General features: G+C 45.3%; 1 protein-coding gene across 1 annotated transcript in view; it reads left to right on the forward strand.

Moving 5' to 3' along the window:
• Positions 1-11,913, forward strand: part of CBX6 (chromobox 6) — a 105,515-nt gene extending 93,602 nt beyond the window's left edge. The window contains exons 4-5 of the mRNA XM_069231302.1: positions 2,188-2,254; positions 8,753-11,913. Of these exons, the coding sequence (XP_069087403.1) occupies positions 2,188-2,254; positions 8,753-9,691 (1,006 nt within the window). The 3' untranslated portion in view covers positions 9,692-11,913. The remainder of the gene's footprint in view (positions 1-2,187; positions 2,255-8,752) is intronic.
• Positions 11,914-14,812: the final 2,899 nt, after the last annotated feature.

The raw sequence follows: 14,812 nt of genomic DNA on the forward strand, positions 1-14,812 counted from the left end.
CACTCCCTGTATTAGAAATAATTGAGATGGTTGCACTGTACAATTGCAAGATTATGCGGTGTTCAGTGAGGTTGTTTGAGTCACCCATTTATTTTTCTGACCACGTAGAGGCCCCAAAACTATCTTGTTGATCATGCAGTCAATTATCCTAGATATTGTGGATACAGGGGACTAGACGTTGTTTATACTACTAGATCTAAATGCAGCTTTTGACACCTTCTAACACCCTATCCTATTAGATATTGGGACTGTCAATTATCCCTAAGATGGTTAGTGTTTGGTATTGGACAGGAAAAGCAGAGTACTGTACTATTACAGTACAGGGCACCTCAAAGCTGCAGCTCATCTCTGTTTAACATATAACACGCCCAGCTACGTTTTCATTTCATAGAGCATACAGGATGAGTTGTCAGAACTACATAGATGGCGCATTAATTGTGTTTTGATGAACCAGTCGTTTGGCTATCAGTTGTCAGAGTATTGGAAATAATTTGGCTATTACCTTGGATGAATAAAAAGTGGGCGGGCATCAGTGCTTCAAAAACCCAGACATCAACTTACTGGTTTTTTTTCTGTTGGAAACTCAGATATATTAGTGAAAGTATGAAAACTTTAGGGGCCTATTTAGATTATTTGCATTCGATGAATAACTAGGTGAATAATATCATCAGGTCCTTTAGCTACCATTGAAAATACAGAGAAATGTACGACATCTGATATCTCAGGAGGCTAGATCTATTGTGGCTCGTGTTGTTGGCACGAAAAGTAAAGCCTTGGTAGCAGGAACATCTACGGCTAACTTCAGAAAGCTGAAAGTGTTGCAGAACTCATCCCTATGAGCACTATAAGTCCTACCTAGAACTGCTATTGCTTGTGTATTTGTAGAGGCGACAATTCACTTTGTCACTCACAATAATCTAAGTGCTCCTGGATATTTGAAGCAGTTTGTCAGTGCTTATTGGCCAAGTAGGATGTTATTGGCAAACATACTAGTTCCACACAGTTAATCATGAAAACAAATGCTGGGGTAGGTCCTTCCCAGTTTTTGTGAGCACCCTATATATTGCTCTTCCCAAAGGACTGGGGCAGTTGAACCACCATCTGTCTTTCGCAAAAGCCCTAAAGACTCATTTATTTGAGTGAGCTGCCGCTGTATTTCACTACTGTATAGCACCTTCTTGCCTAGCAGTTCTTGGTCGCTCTACACATTTAATTGATCATAATGATGTTAGCAGCGCTTGTTCCCCCAAGGGAACCTCTTCCACTGCAGAATCTTCGGGCAAGTTGTGTCTCACAGAGTGGATGTATATTAAGAGCCTTGTATTTCAGTTCTTGTCAAGAACTGCTTTAATAGTGGCCAAAGTGGTTAAATGTGACATGACTGTATCTAGCATGCCTTGGGCAGCTGGAACTACATTTCCCTAAAAGAGCGTGGGTTTAAGCCTGTCCTCCACCAACTGTATCTGTTTTCTAAGTATTGAGGGGGGAACAGACCACTGAATCTTGCTGACGGATCTTTTGGTTCCCAAAGAGACTGTTGGAGACGGAATAAATACACTCTCTAGCCCCTTTCTTAAGTAGAATACCCCAGGCCTCCTCTTTAGTTTTGAAGCCCTGGTATTAGCAAAGGGGCTGGGTGCTGTGTTTTTTTCATAAAAAGGTGCAGTAATAAATGTGCTGGTTGCTTATGGAGCAATGCTTCACTCATGCCCATGACAGCTTGCAACGAAGTGGATTTGGATGGTAGACAAAAAAAGCGTCCAGATCGATGACTCCTTGGATCTACAATCTATGGTCTTGTGAGAAATATTTAATCGTTTGGGCGCTTATCATGTAAGATTTGATGTTATGTCTTATAGAAAAGTGTCATGGTGGACGAAATAGCTGGCAGCTATAAAAAGAACTCAGGATGCATCTCTGATGCCCACTGTTCTCGGAGCACAGAGCCATTTGCCACTGAAAACACAGAGAAACAGATTACTTTTTCCTCTCCTCACAACCTTCAATAGCTGTCTGTGCTTGTTTGAATTGGTTTGAAAAAATGTTGTGTTATCTGTTATCGTTTTGAAAAATATAGCTTTTGAGGTTTGGCTGGGACGTATGGAACTGTTTTTAAGCCTATAAACCTGGGAGGGATCCTTTTCTGGAGAACTGATATTTTTGCCTGTCATTTCCTTTTTTGCTCAGGGAGAGGGAGCAGGAGATGTATGGACCAAAGAAACGAGGGCCAAAGCCGAAAAACTTCCTCTTGAAGGTAACGTAGAGAGCAATTCTTTGAAGTTCGACTTTCCTTCCTGTCCCTTCCTCTGAGCATGCTTATACTGACTGAACAGCAACTTCTTGGGTTGTCCAGGCTATGCGTTTGTGTGGGGTGTGTCTGCAGTGTAATTCTTCAGTTTAGTTTAGCTCCTGCATAAAATAGGGCAGAGCACAATGCGGGATTGTGTCCCAAACTTGATCTGTACACATTAGGCTCTACCACCAATGTTTCTCTTCCAAGACTGTGCAGTTTATCATATCGTTTTAGTTCATTCTATTGTGCATGTGGGTCAGGTAAGTTGATCATAGAGAGATATTACTAGTTAAAAGCACAGGAAGTGTTTACCATTTCAGTCTCTCACAGTCAATATGCTCCCAGTGTGATACATAGAATCTTTTCTACAAGTGTTTATATGTAAGAAGAGTGGTGGACACTTGTGACCCAAGATATATGTTTCTCATCTTCTTCCTTCTTTTGAGCCGCCGTCTCATACACATCTGATGGAGACTTCTAGCCACAGACTCCTTAACTTAGAGTATTCCCCAGGTGTTAGACTGGATTTGGAACCTTTTGAGCAGTGCCTCTGAGCGTTGTTGGGTGGCATCATTTGGCTCCTGGGCGTTTTCTGTGCTTGAAGTGACATGCAGAGTGCCTATATAGGTGCCACCCCAGCGTGCTGACATCAGTTCTTTTTCTTCTGCGCTATCAGTGCAGATCTGGAGAGAGCTACCTCTGTCCATTTTTTGGACAACTTTTTTCCAGGTTTTGTTGACCTTTTTTTGGCCTTCTCTCTCAGCATGCGAGAATATCCACCAAAACCCCTGGGGATTTAAGCCTTGTGGTTCCCTTCACAGGCAGATGTCTGTGACAAACCCCCATCTCGTTCGTCTCTGGTGGGCCACGACCAGATGACCTGTGATGACTGCCATGCCAAGGACCCCAAGGCACTGTGGGAGCACTCCCTGAAGCTCCTGGTCTCCTGACGCTGATAGACTCCAACGCTTCAGGTTCCGGTCACATGGAACGTCCTGGGTACATGCATAAAGTCGTTCCAGGTGTTTGAAGTTGTCTGCTTAGTCCCGCAACAAGAAGTAGTTTAGGAAGTTGAACCACTCTCAGACTTTGCCATGTTGGTCCATGTCATTGGATGAGGCTTGGCAATGACATCACCATTCGAGGCCCTGATCCCACCTGTCAATCGCAGAGCCTGCCTCTGGGTCTGCTTCTTGCCTCCCAGAGTTTGCCGGAACATTCCTCGCTCAACTGCATTAATTATAGGAGGCCATGCACCTCAGTTTTGGGCGAGCTGACCCCTCTGGAGCGCGTACAGGGCCCCATGAGTTTGACGAGTGTTGCTGGATTTTTGCTGGCGGGTCCTCCCTCTGTGCCAGTTGGGCCCCATGATTTCGGTGCTGGTTCCAGGCTGGCTCCAATCACGAGATAGTGACCATCCCTGGAACCAGTTCCATTGACATCATTTCCAGTGGCTCCGGCCCCCATCATCATACCTGTATCCCATACAGAGTCAGAGCAGCGTCACCAGACGTTGACTCCGGCTGAAACTGGACCTTTCAAATCAGATCCAGGGCCTTTATTCAACAGGCCCTGCAAGGAGTAGGATTGGAGTGGATATGCAGATACTTGTGATTACTAGAACCCCTTAGAAGAGCCTGAAGGTAACTGGCAGATGCCAGTGGCCACTGGCCTAGTCTCCTAGTGTGGTTACTGAGAAACTGGCTTTCTTTGTCATAGTAATGTGAAGGGCAGCTGAGGTCCTGGAGCTTATGTTGCTCTCAGTAGCAGTTAAGAGAATGCTTTGACGGAGGTGCTTCAACTGAGAGTGGCCCACACAGAACCTCTTCTCCCTTCTAAAAAAAAAGATGTCCTGTTCGGGGCTTGGGCCAAGCCTTGCACAGGACAATTGCTCACTGCCATCGCCCCGTTCCTGTGGACTCAGCTTTCCTCACACAGCACCCCACCTTGGAGTGTCCGATTGTCCTGGCCTCCTCCTCCAAAGTTAACCACAGCACATTCTCTAACACCCCACCGGACAGGGAATCCAAAAGGATTGATACCTTTTGCGAGTGGATGTTTTCTTTCTCCGGCCTTGCACTACTGTGGATGAACACCGCATGCCTCTTGGGCCGATACTCTTACACAGTTTGGGATTCGGTTGCACCAAGTGCTGATCCTAGTCTTGGAGGAGACCCATGCCATACTGACCAGTCTGTTGCTGATAGCAGGGATGTAGCAAAGTTCACCCTTCGCTATGGACTAGATACGACCAGCTCGATAGGCAGAGTGATTGCATAGTTAGTGGCACTTAGATGCAACAACTGACTGAGAACTACTGGCTTTATGGGGGATGTCCAGGCCTCCCCTATGGACGTGCCCTTCAGTGCTTTAGTGCCTCTTCAGTAATAAAGCAGATTCCGTGCTGGATTGCTTTAAGGACAGCCGGGCCACTGTATGGTCTCTGGGTCTTTCCTTGTCCCCAAGTCAACCCCATCTGCCTTTCACCACTTCTGAGGCTACAGCAGGGGCTATCTGTTGGGTCCATTCCCACCCAGCTGCTAAGGCCCACAGGCTCCCCGTTCCTTTCGTGGCCATGGATGTATCTCCCACAAGCCTTGTGGGACACACAGCCAGAGGTATACCAGTCCACCACCCTCCTAGCAACCAAAGCCCTCTGGCAGTCCATGACATCAGACACATGGGTACTTCAAATTGTTCAACTAAGTTATTCTATCCTCTTCTTAGAAACCCATGCCACCATCCCCAAACCAGCTGATGGAGGACCACCTCTCCCACTCCGTCAGGAAGTACAGTCTATTTTGGCCAAAGGAGCCATCAAGAGGTAGGTCGTGGCTGCTGCTCCCACTACTTCCTTGTGCCCAAGAAGGACAGAGGCGTCCACCTTATTAAAGATGTGCGCCCTCTCAACTTCTTCCTGAAGAAGGAGAAATTTAGGATGCTCATGTTAGCTCAGGTTCTGTCTGCCCTGGATCTTGGGACTGGACGGTAGTGCTCAACTTGCAGTACTCCTACTTCCACATCCACTATCCTACCTTACCAGAGATGTGACCTGTGGTTCACTGTGGGCCACAAGCATTTTCAGTTTGCTGTGCTCCTATATGGCTTCACCAGCGCCCGACTATGTTCACCAAAATGATGCTGGTGGTTGCAGCACGTTTGCGGAGGTCAGGGGTTCCAGCCTTCCCTACTTTGATGACCGCTGCCAGTGGGCTCACTCCAGCAGTTCTCCCACCTCCAGACTATGGCAGACCTCCTGCATTCCCTGGGGTTCACTATCAGTGTGCCAAAGTCACACCTGACTCCCTCTCAGACGCACCCTTTCATCAGAGCCATTCTGGATTCAGTGCAGTTTCAGACCTATCCTCTGGAGCCGCAAGTCCGGGATATTCAGGCTATGATTTTAATGTTTCAGCCTCTATCCTGTATTTCTATGAGACTGACTCTAAAACTGCTGGGCCTCATGGCCTCCTGCATCCTGTTGGTAACATGCCCAATGGCATATGTGTGCTCTGCAGTGGGACCTGAAGTCCCAGTGAGCACAGCATCAGTAGAATCACTCCAACTTTGTACAGGTATCGGAGGGTACTACAAAAGATCTGCAGTGGTGGCTGAGGACTGAAATTTGGGTCGGCAGCAGTCTTTTCTCCCTTCCCCGGAGCCGACTGTAGAGACTGATGTGTTACTTCTGGGTTGGTACAGCGTGGGTATCAGAGAACTCTGGTCTCCAGCAGAGTCTCAGCTCCACAACAACCTGTTGGAGTTGGAAGCGAGTCGTCTGGCATTGAAAGTCGTTCTTCCTTCCATCAGGAGAATGCTGGTTCGGGTGTTCGCAGACAACACCAACGCCATGTGATTTTGCAACAAACAGGGTGGAGTGGAGTCGTGGAGCCTCTGTCAAAAGTCCCTGTATCTCTGGACAAGCCCTGTAACCTCAGGGCATATTCCTTGGTGTTCAACATCTGGTGGGTTCCGTGTGCTGGAATTTCCAAGGCTATTCTCACTCAGAGACGTTTTTCATCTTGAGTGTAGCTAAGCCTCCTGTGTGCCTTTCCGCCAATACTACTTCTGCCCAGAGTTCTCAAGAAGATCAGGACAAACGGGATCCAAGTCATTCTTACGAGTCCAGATTGGGCAGAGAGTATGATATCCCAAACTCCTGAGCATTGAGCCTCTCTTCAGGCTGCCCCTTCGGGAGGATCTACTGTCACATCAAGAGGGCAGGGTCATGCACTTTAACCTGCGTATGCTCTGCCTTCATTTATGGAGATTGAATGGCAGCATTTGACTTTTTTTTTTACCTCCATACAGATGTCTGTGATGTCATTCTGGCAGCCAGGCATCCTTCAACCAGGACTGTAAACGCATGCCATTCGGACAAATTTGTGGCTTTGTTGAACCCCTTTGTCAGATGTTTATTTGTTCGCTGTATTGTTAGCCCAGCTATGCTTTGCATTGGGCACAGTTAAATGATATCTTTTGGCCATATCTGCATTCTCGCGGTTTCTAGATCAGCCCTTGCTTTTTAAGTACTCTGTTGTGATTTGTTTTCTAATGTGACTACAGCTTATGTTCCCTCATAATTCCTTCATCGTGCCCCAGTGGGATTTGAACCTATTTTTGACCTTCCTGATATGCTCACCCTTTGAACCCTTGCACTCCTTACCTTTTGACCATTAAAACCGCTTTTCCAGTGCCCATTACATTGGTAAGGCTGATAAGTGAGCTGCAGGCACTCTGTGTTCTCTCCTTACATTACTTTTTCCCAGGCACACTGGTTTCCTGCTGACATTGTTGGCACATTTTCAAGTAGGCCAGACCATCATACTGCCTACATTCTTTGTTCTGCCTCACCCTTCCAAAGAGGAGGAGAGCCTCCACTGCCTGGACCCAAAAAGAGACAAGAGTGTTATTGTTTTATATTGATGGTACCAAAGAGTTCCGGATAGGCGATCAACTCTTTATTAGATTTGTTGGGGCAAAGACAGGAAAGGCTGTGCAGAAGCAGACCATCTCCAGACAGACTGTGGTTTGCATTAATATCTGCTACGAACTGGCCAAGAAGCATCCCCCTGAGGGCTTGTGTGCTCATTCCGCCAGAGCCAAGGTGGCGACCACTGCGTTAGCTTGCAGAGTCCCTGCCCTGGATATCTGACAGGCTGCAACGTGGGCTTCTCTGCACATATTTACCAAACACTACTGCCTGGACATTCAGGTCTGTTGTGATTGGCACTTTGCCCATTCCGTCCTCCAGGGCTTTCTGGTCTAAATGTGTTCGTAGACCCACCTCCATGGAGGTAATGCTTAGGTATCTATTCTAACATAAGGAATCTGCAGCTAGAAGTCTCCATCAGATGAACAATTTACTCACCTTTTAGTAACGTCTTATCTGGTAGATACTCCATCTTGCCACAGATTCCTTAGCGATCCTCCCCATTCTGTGAGGGGACTTATCTATATTGGGTAGTCCTTGTAGGCCCTTGGTCTTTGCACTTTGGTCTATCAGCATTCTATCATGGCTCTGTGCTTCGGATGCAAAAATGTGATGAAAAGAAACTGATGTTAGTGTGCTGAAGTGGCACCTATATAGACACCATACACCCCACTTCTGGCTCGGATGCTGAACTGAACAGCACCACCTACTGGTGTGCATAGATACTGCTCGAAAATGTCCGGATTCAGTCAAACGCCTTGAAAATATTCTCTGGTAAGAAATCATCAACTAGATTGAGTCTCTATCAGCTAAAGCATTACCAAAAGTAAGTAACTTGTTCTTCTGGACCAAGCAACCCCAGATGGCTGTTCCAGTTTCTGATCCATTTAACCTGCTGTATGGCAGTTTTGGATAGCATGCTTTCTGGTGGGCTGCATCAGGGACTGGTGGCATCAGATAAGTCACTGTTCGCTGAGGCTAGAGCAGTTTACATGTGGCCTTGAGCTGAGGGGTCCCTTGCTTATTCAGTTAATATTTATACTACGAAAAGGTTCACTCTGATAAAGTGCTGAGGCAGAGGACAACAACTTCCATAAAAGTAGTAATGATTTGCCTGTTCAATCCACAGCGCCTGCTGTTATGCATTACCACTTGGGCAGTCAGGAGCTGTGTTTTGCTCACAATAGTTTAACAAATTTAGGCCCCAAGCAGATGTGGTTTTCATTGTGTTGGTAAAAACCAACTTAAATTTGTGCTGTCCTTGCATTTTGACCAGATGCAGTCATTAACACCGGTCAATACGTCATCCAAAATGGAACACGGTTCCATGGTGTTTCATTAGAATAAAAAAATAGCCCTCCTTGTCATAGGATAGCAACGTGTGTAATAGAAACTGTGAAACAAACTTGAGAACTATCGAGCTAGGAAAACTACCCCTACTGTGCCCAGCTCCTCTCTGCTGCCCTTTCGCCTTCTCCCTTAGCATGGACTGTACTAATTCTGCCTTGTGCTTCTGTCATCCCCAGGCCCGAGCCCAGGCTGATGCCTTGCGGATCAGCGACGTCCACTTTGCAGTCAAGCCGGGGCCCAGCACCTCACCGAAGCTCCACTCCAGCGCCGCTGTCCACCGTTTGAAGAAAGATATCCGCCGCTGTCACCGCATGTCCCGTCGGCCCCTGCCGCGCCCGGACCCACTCTCAAGTGGGGGCACACGTCCACCCCCTTCCCCTTTCTCGGAAACCGTGCGCATACTCAACCGCAAGGTGAAGCCACGGGAACCCAAGCGAAGCCGCATCATCCTGAACCTAAAGGTGATCGACAAGGGTGGTGGAAAGAGGCCGCTCCCAGCAGGATCTGCACGGCCTAAAATACCCTCCCGCAACCGAGTCATAGGCAAGAGCAAGAAGTATAGTGAGAGTACGCTGCGCTCTCAGCTGCAACACCTCAAGTTTGGCTCTTTCTCGCTGTATGGCAAGCCTCCCCCCACTAGTCAGGAGGGAGAACGTGGGAAGGTGCCGGAGGGCGGGAGGCCCGGAGTCAGTTCGGCCACAGGGGCCATGGGTCTCTGTCCTCCGGGTGGCATGGCCTACGATGATGATGACGACGAGGAGAGCAGCTCAAGCTCGTCAGAATGCTCATCCCCAGCACCAGCCCGCTCCCACATCGTGCCCCCGCCTCCGGAGACCCCGTGCGCAGCTGTACCCGACTGGCGAGAGTCTGAGGCGCTCGATCTGTCCCTTCCGAGCGACTCCGCTGCCAGGAAGCGGGCTCCAGCGCCACCTGGTGAGCAGACTCCATCTTCAGACCTGGAGGAGGAGGAAGAGGCCGCTGGAGACTGGCGCCCAGATATGTCACCCTGCTCCAATGTGGTCGTCACCGACGTAACCAGCAACCTGCTGACTGTCACTATCAAGGAGTTCTGCACTGCCGAAGACTTTGAGAAGGTTGCTGCCGTAGCCAAATAGGTTGTGTGGGTCCCTTGCAACAGGAGTTGGATGGAGAGCAAAAACAGTTATGTTTTCATAGGTGCTAAACTCCAGTGTCATTTCAGTGGTTAACTGCTGTGCTTTCCCCCCCAGGAAAGCCTATTCCTGATTCCATCCATTCCTATGTATTTATGTATTTTGCAGTTTTTTGAATTCTGACCAAACTACAAGGGCCAGCTCCATCCCAGGGAACGTAGTCCAGTCGCACATAGTATTGACATCATTGCGTATGTGCCTGTTTTGGTTTTGAAATGTACCATCACAGCAGTCTATAAGTTGCTGCAGTTATGATGTCAGAATTGTGTATTTTTCTCTTTTGGTAGCTAGAGTGATGACACCACAATGTGTTTCCTGTAACTTAGGTGTATGCAGGCAGCGTCTGATGGCATCATGGTATTTTTTTTTTGCTTGAATTTGTATATCTGCTTTCATCACATGTATTTTATAGATTATCCCAGTAATGACATCCCACTATTTTTTTATTTTTTATTGTTCACGCTCATTATTTCCTCAGTCAAATGAATCTATAATTTGCCGCAAGGTGATGCAATTTCTGTGGTTTCCACTGTCGGTTTTGATCTACGCGGTCTCCGTTATGACATCACACTGTTTCCTTACATTGTTTATAGGCCCCTTTCTCCCCAGGAAGCCTGTTGCCTTGGCGATGATCACACAGTTTGGGATTTTGTGCTGTTCAAAAGAGAACATAACTTAATCAGCCCTGTAAGTGCTGTGGATGTTGGAAGTGCAGCTTTTTTCTCTTTTTAAGGTAGGCATTCACAGGAAAATGTATGGGCTGAGGTATGCAGTCATTCAACATAAAGAAAGTGCTTATGTGTCGCCTGTCTGTGTGGACTATTTGTAGGGGAGTAGAGGAACGGCTACTAATGCCTTGCCAGCTGTCATTTATTTTCTCTGTTTCTGTGGAACTTACATATATCATTTTCTTTTATACCATGTCTTTCTGTAAAAGACCTGAATGTCTCCGTAAATGGGTAGAGGCATACCTCTGCGCAAACCTTCCTCAATTCTGCTTTAGTTGGCCAGTTGCATCATTTTCACCACTCCGAAGTTGCTAATTTATATTTTTGAAAATAGATTACAGGCAGAGGTTTCCAGCCCCACCCTCATATTACATCCCTTCCAGCCTCCTCGCTTCTCAGAGGCAGGAAGCTCCACAGACTTGTTTTCCTTTGGCCCCCATGTGAAAACGACGTTGACTCCCTTTGCTAGTGACTAGCGTTTTAGTAGATGCAACGGCCAGTGGTTAGGACTCCTACCTTGGTACCCCGAAGCCTATTCGAGTTCTACGCTGCCAGTCCATGTGATACTCAACTCACTTCTGTTGTGAATGAGTGAGCACACTAAAGCAGCTGCCCTTTCTTCTTCAGATATGCTATTTATTCAATATACTTGTCAGTATATTTAGACTTGCTCTAGAAATGTTTGAGATTAATTTGGGAGAGATACTGAAAGTACCCAGGAACTGGTTTTGGGTGCCTTCACCGTGAACTGATTGGAGGGCGCCCATCAATGCAATTACATCTCATTTGCCAACCCCCCTACTGGGTCATTCACTGTGTACTGGAGGTGATAATTCACTGAGTGGAAATTATGGTGCCTCTGCCTTTAAGATTAAAAAGCAGGAACCCATCTGGCGTTGCCACAAAGTTGGAAGCTGGGCTATTTATTTATTTATTTATGTTGTGCCCTATGTTTGCCTAAAGTGTTCAGAAGGAAGAGGACTGAAGTAGCAAGGTACATTCTCTCTTTATACACACACACACACTTAAATACACATTGTATATGATGCTATTTACTACCATTAGGAGTGGTGAGGGTCCGTAAGTCGCGCAAGACAAACATTTTGAGTGGCTGAGGATGCCCCTCCTTCACTAATTGTAATAAATACCATGTTGCACTCTGCACATCTGCATATATTGTTTATGCATGCTGTTTTGTCGTATCTGGTAGTCATAAACAAAGATATTGACTAAATCCAGCTTAAAAGGTTTAGATCCATACCTTTAGAGGAATTCACACAGACTGTACTGTGGGCAAAGAGTTTACCTCTGTCAAGTTGTTCTAATATGGATTCTGTATGACAGTAAGCAATGCTTTCTAGCATCAGTTACAATGTACTGTGTTAATAACCTGGAATTTCACCTTTGCACTGTAGCAATAAATGTGTGTTTATTAGTACACATGCTATAAATAATGTGTTATTTTGCCATATTGTCACTGGCATGGCATTATTAAATATATATATATATATATATATATATACACACACACATACATTCTCCTCTTTCTGCCCCCAAACTCCCCCCCCAGCCTGAAATCCGTCTGATGGAGGAGCAGGGTAGTTAGTCTTGGCTCCCTCCTGCCATCTGTTAGCGATCCAATGTTTGGGGTATCAGGCTCACCCATATCTATAACAGAACCTCCAAAGTGAGCTACAACCACACTTGTTACCATCATTTATGAGTAGACTTCAAACAAGGTTGAATTATAAAGATAGATCCTTTCTTAATTATCATAGCGAGATCATAGATCTGGAGACAATAATGAGCTCAAGTTATCAGCGGTGGTAAAGTAATATTGCACTGGCAGATGTGAGCTGTGGTGGACACAGCTATTTAAAGGATAATCTCTAAAAGCTGTTTTTTAGCATATAAGCAGCTTTAAGTTAGTTCATTGTGATGAGCGTGTGTCTGTGTAGCAGTGCACTAAAACTGATGCATTGCATTTAGAGTAGAATGCTGTTGTAAAAACGCTTTGTAGGCTGTTGAGTAACGTCTGTTGATTGTTTTAAGCATGTCAGGTTCTGTAATTGTGATAGAGAAAGAAATGTCACATTTGGGAAAAGGGAAAGCAAAGGTAATATATTTAGTCCAACGAAATATATTTTTTGTGACAAGACATGCACTTATTAAGAGATTGAAGATATTTCATTGAGCATGAGTACTGAAAAGTTGCTTTGTTCATCAAGTATTTTTCTACTCTTTTTTTTGTCTGTTTCTGTGGTCGTGATTATTTTCTCTTAAGTACAAAATCTGTTTTAGCTCCTCACCATGGTTCAAAATTCTTGCTGCTAAGCAGCGTACCATCAGTCCGAGTTACTCTACCACAGAGTTGCTGAAACTGGGCAGGGCAGATTGGGTGTTTTGGGGAGCGTTTCTTCCATGAAAAGGCGATAGTGTTTGGCAGCTCTCTTCACCAATCACATTGCACTGTTCTGGCCACAAAAAGGTCACCAGACCGCCCCCCCTCCCCAACACCCAAGATGGTATGCTGTATCTAGATAGTGGTGGCAAGCGTGTTCTGTAGGGAGCAATATTCAACCCAGACTTCTTCCAGGTCAGAAATGTACTTCCTGTTTCAACAAACAAGGACATAAACCTATATCTGTTATTTAAGAAGAGTCATGGTAAATCTGGAACCGCCCACTCTTCCTGTAGAATATAAATGCACTTCTGTGTACATTAACAAGGACACCACCCTATATCCTCCCTATAGTGCTAAACACATTTGCATTATGCAGGAGTCATTTCAGTGCAATATTTGACCCTGCCCACGCTTCCAGTAAGCGTTCCGTTTACTTGAATTCGCACACTTGTTCAGCCTTTCTGTTAAAGACATTCTCTGTTGACACCAGAGTCATTGAAGTGACTAGTAATGCTTTGATGAAGAGGAGAGGGATTTCGCTGAATACTCTGGTGAGGCTACTTCCAAACTCTGATGATAAATATATAAAATAAGAATTTCAAAAGGCACCATTTCACGTCTTCAAATGTGTGCTGTAAACTAAGGGACATTCACCTACCTAGAGAAAAACAATTCTGGGGCTGGAATTTTATTTTTGTGATTTTTTTATTTTTTATTATTATTATTTTTTTTCTTCTTTTGTGTGCCTTTTTTTGTGAACAGTAGTACTGTTTAGGAAACTATGTAAAACTCTCATCCCACCCCCAGAGGCTCCATTCTCCAGCCCCCAAGAATAAGTAAGTGATAAGGGCATCGTATTTAGAGAACCTTTCCGCCTTCCCGTGGCTGGCTGTCTAGACGGTGTTTTTTTGCAAGGCAGGAAGTTAGCTGGCATTAATATTGGTACATAGTTTAGTAGCTTTAATACCGATACATGGTATAACGGTAATTCGAGGTTCCTGTAATGTGGAATAGCTTCCAGAAATGACAGCTATAGAGGTTTAATGTCTAGACCGCAGAATGGGATTGTGTACAGCTGAACCCGTGTAAATGTCTGTTCTTTAAAAAAAGGTATGGGGCACAACAGTGTGACGTGCTTGATTAGTCAAAGTAGGGAGGGCACGCTTATTTCATGCACAGTATATTGATGCATGGTAATAATAGGTGTATTTTAATCAACTCTGATACAACAGATGTAGTAACATGTGCCATTTTATCGCAGCATAAAATGGAAGAAAACCTTTTTACACAAATGGACGGACGGAATTACATATGCAGATCCGACCAGTAGGTTTTTTTCTCATTTTTGTCTGCCTTTCACCAAACCGACGTTACACTGCAATAAAAATAAAAAGTGCAAAACTAGGCGCTGTATAGTCTATGTTCAGCAATACTTGCTTCAACAGAATTCATTTAAAGGATGCTAATGAAACATGGTGCCCGGCGTGTATTTTGGAATCTTTACACGGAGCTGGGGTTCTGGATGCCCTCTGAAGGGGATAGAGGTCATTCTAGGTTTTCAAATGAACAGCCCCCTCTACCAAGTCATCTACTGTCACAGCTTTAGGTACATGAGTCTCTGGTGTAGTGTAGGAAACTTGCAAGGACAGGGTTGTTGGTGAATTGGATTTAAATGTTGTTTTTGAGAATAGCAAATTAACATTTCTTGCATATATGTTGAAGAGTATGTTAATAGAAACACCGAGGCAACCCCTGCTCTGGGTATAGAAGCACAGGGAAAATCTTGTAAATGTACATGTCGTGTATATAAGAAAAATAAAGGTATGTCATGCAAAAGAGCAACAAGGAGAGCTTATGTCTGTAACGGAGCAAAAAGGTTCCAACTTTATGTGTATTGGAGCACTGAGGATTCTTTGTAAATATGTATATGTT

Source organism: Pleurodeles waltl, chromosome 4_2 (genome assembly GCF_031143425.1).
Source record: "Pleurodeles waltl isolate 20211129_DDA chromosome 4_2, aPleWal1.hap1.20221129, whole genome shotgun sequence".
Lineage (NCBI taxonomy): Eukaryota > Metazoa > Chordata > Amphibia > Caudata > Salamandridae > Pleurodeles > Pleurodeles waltl.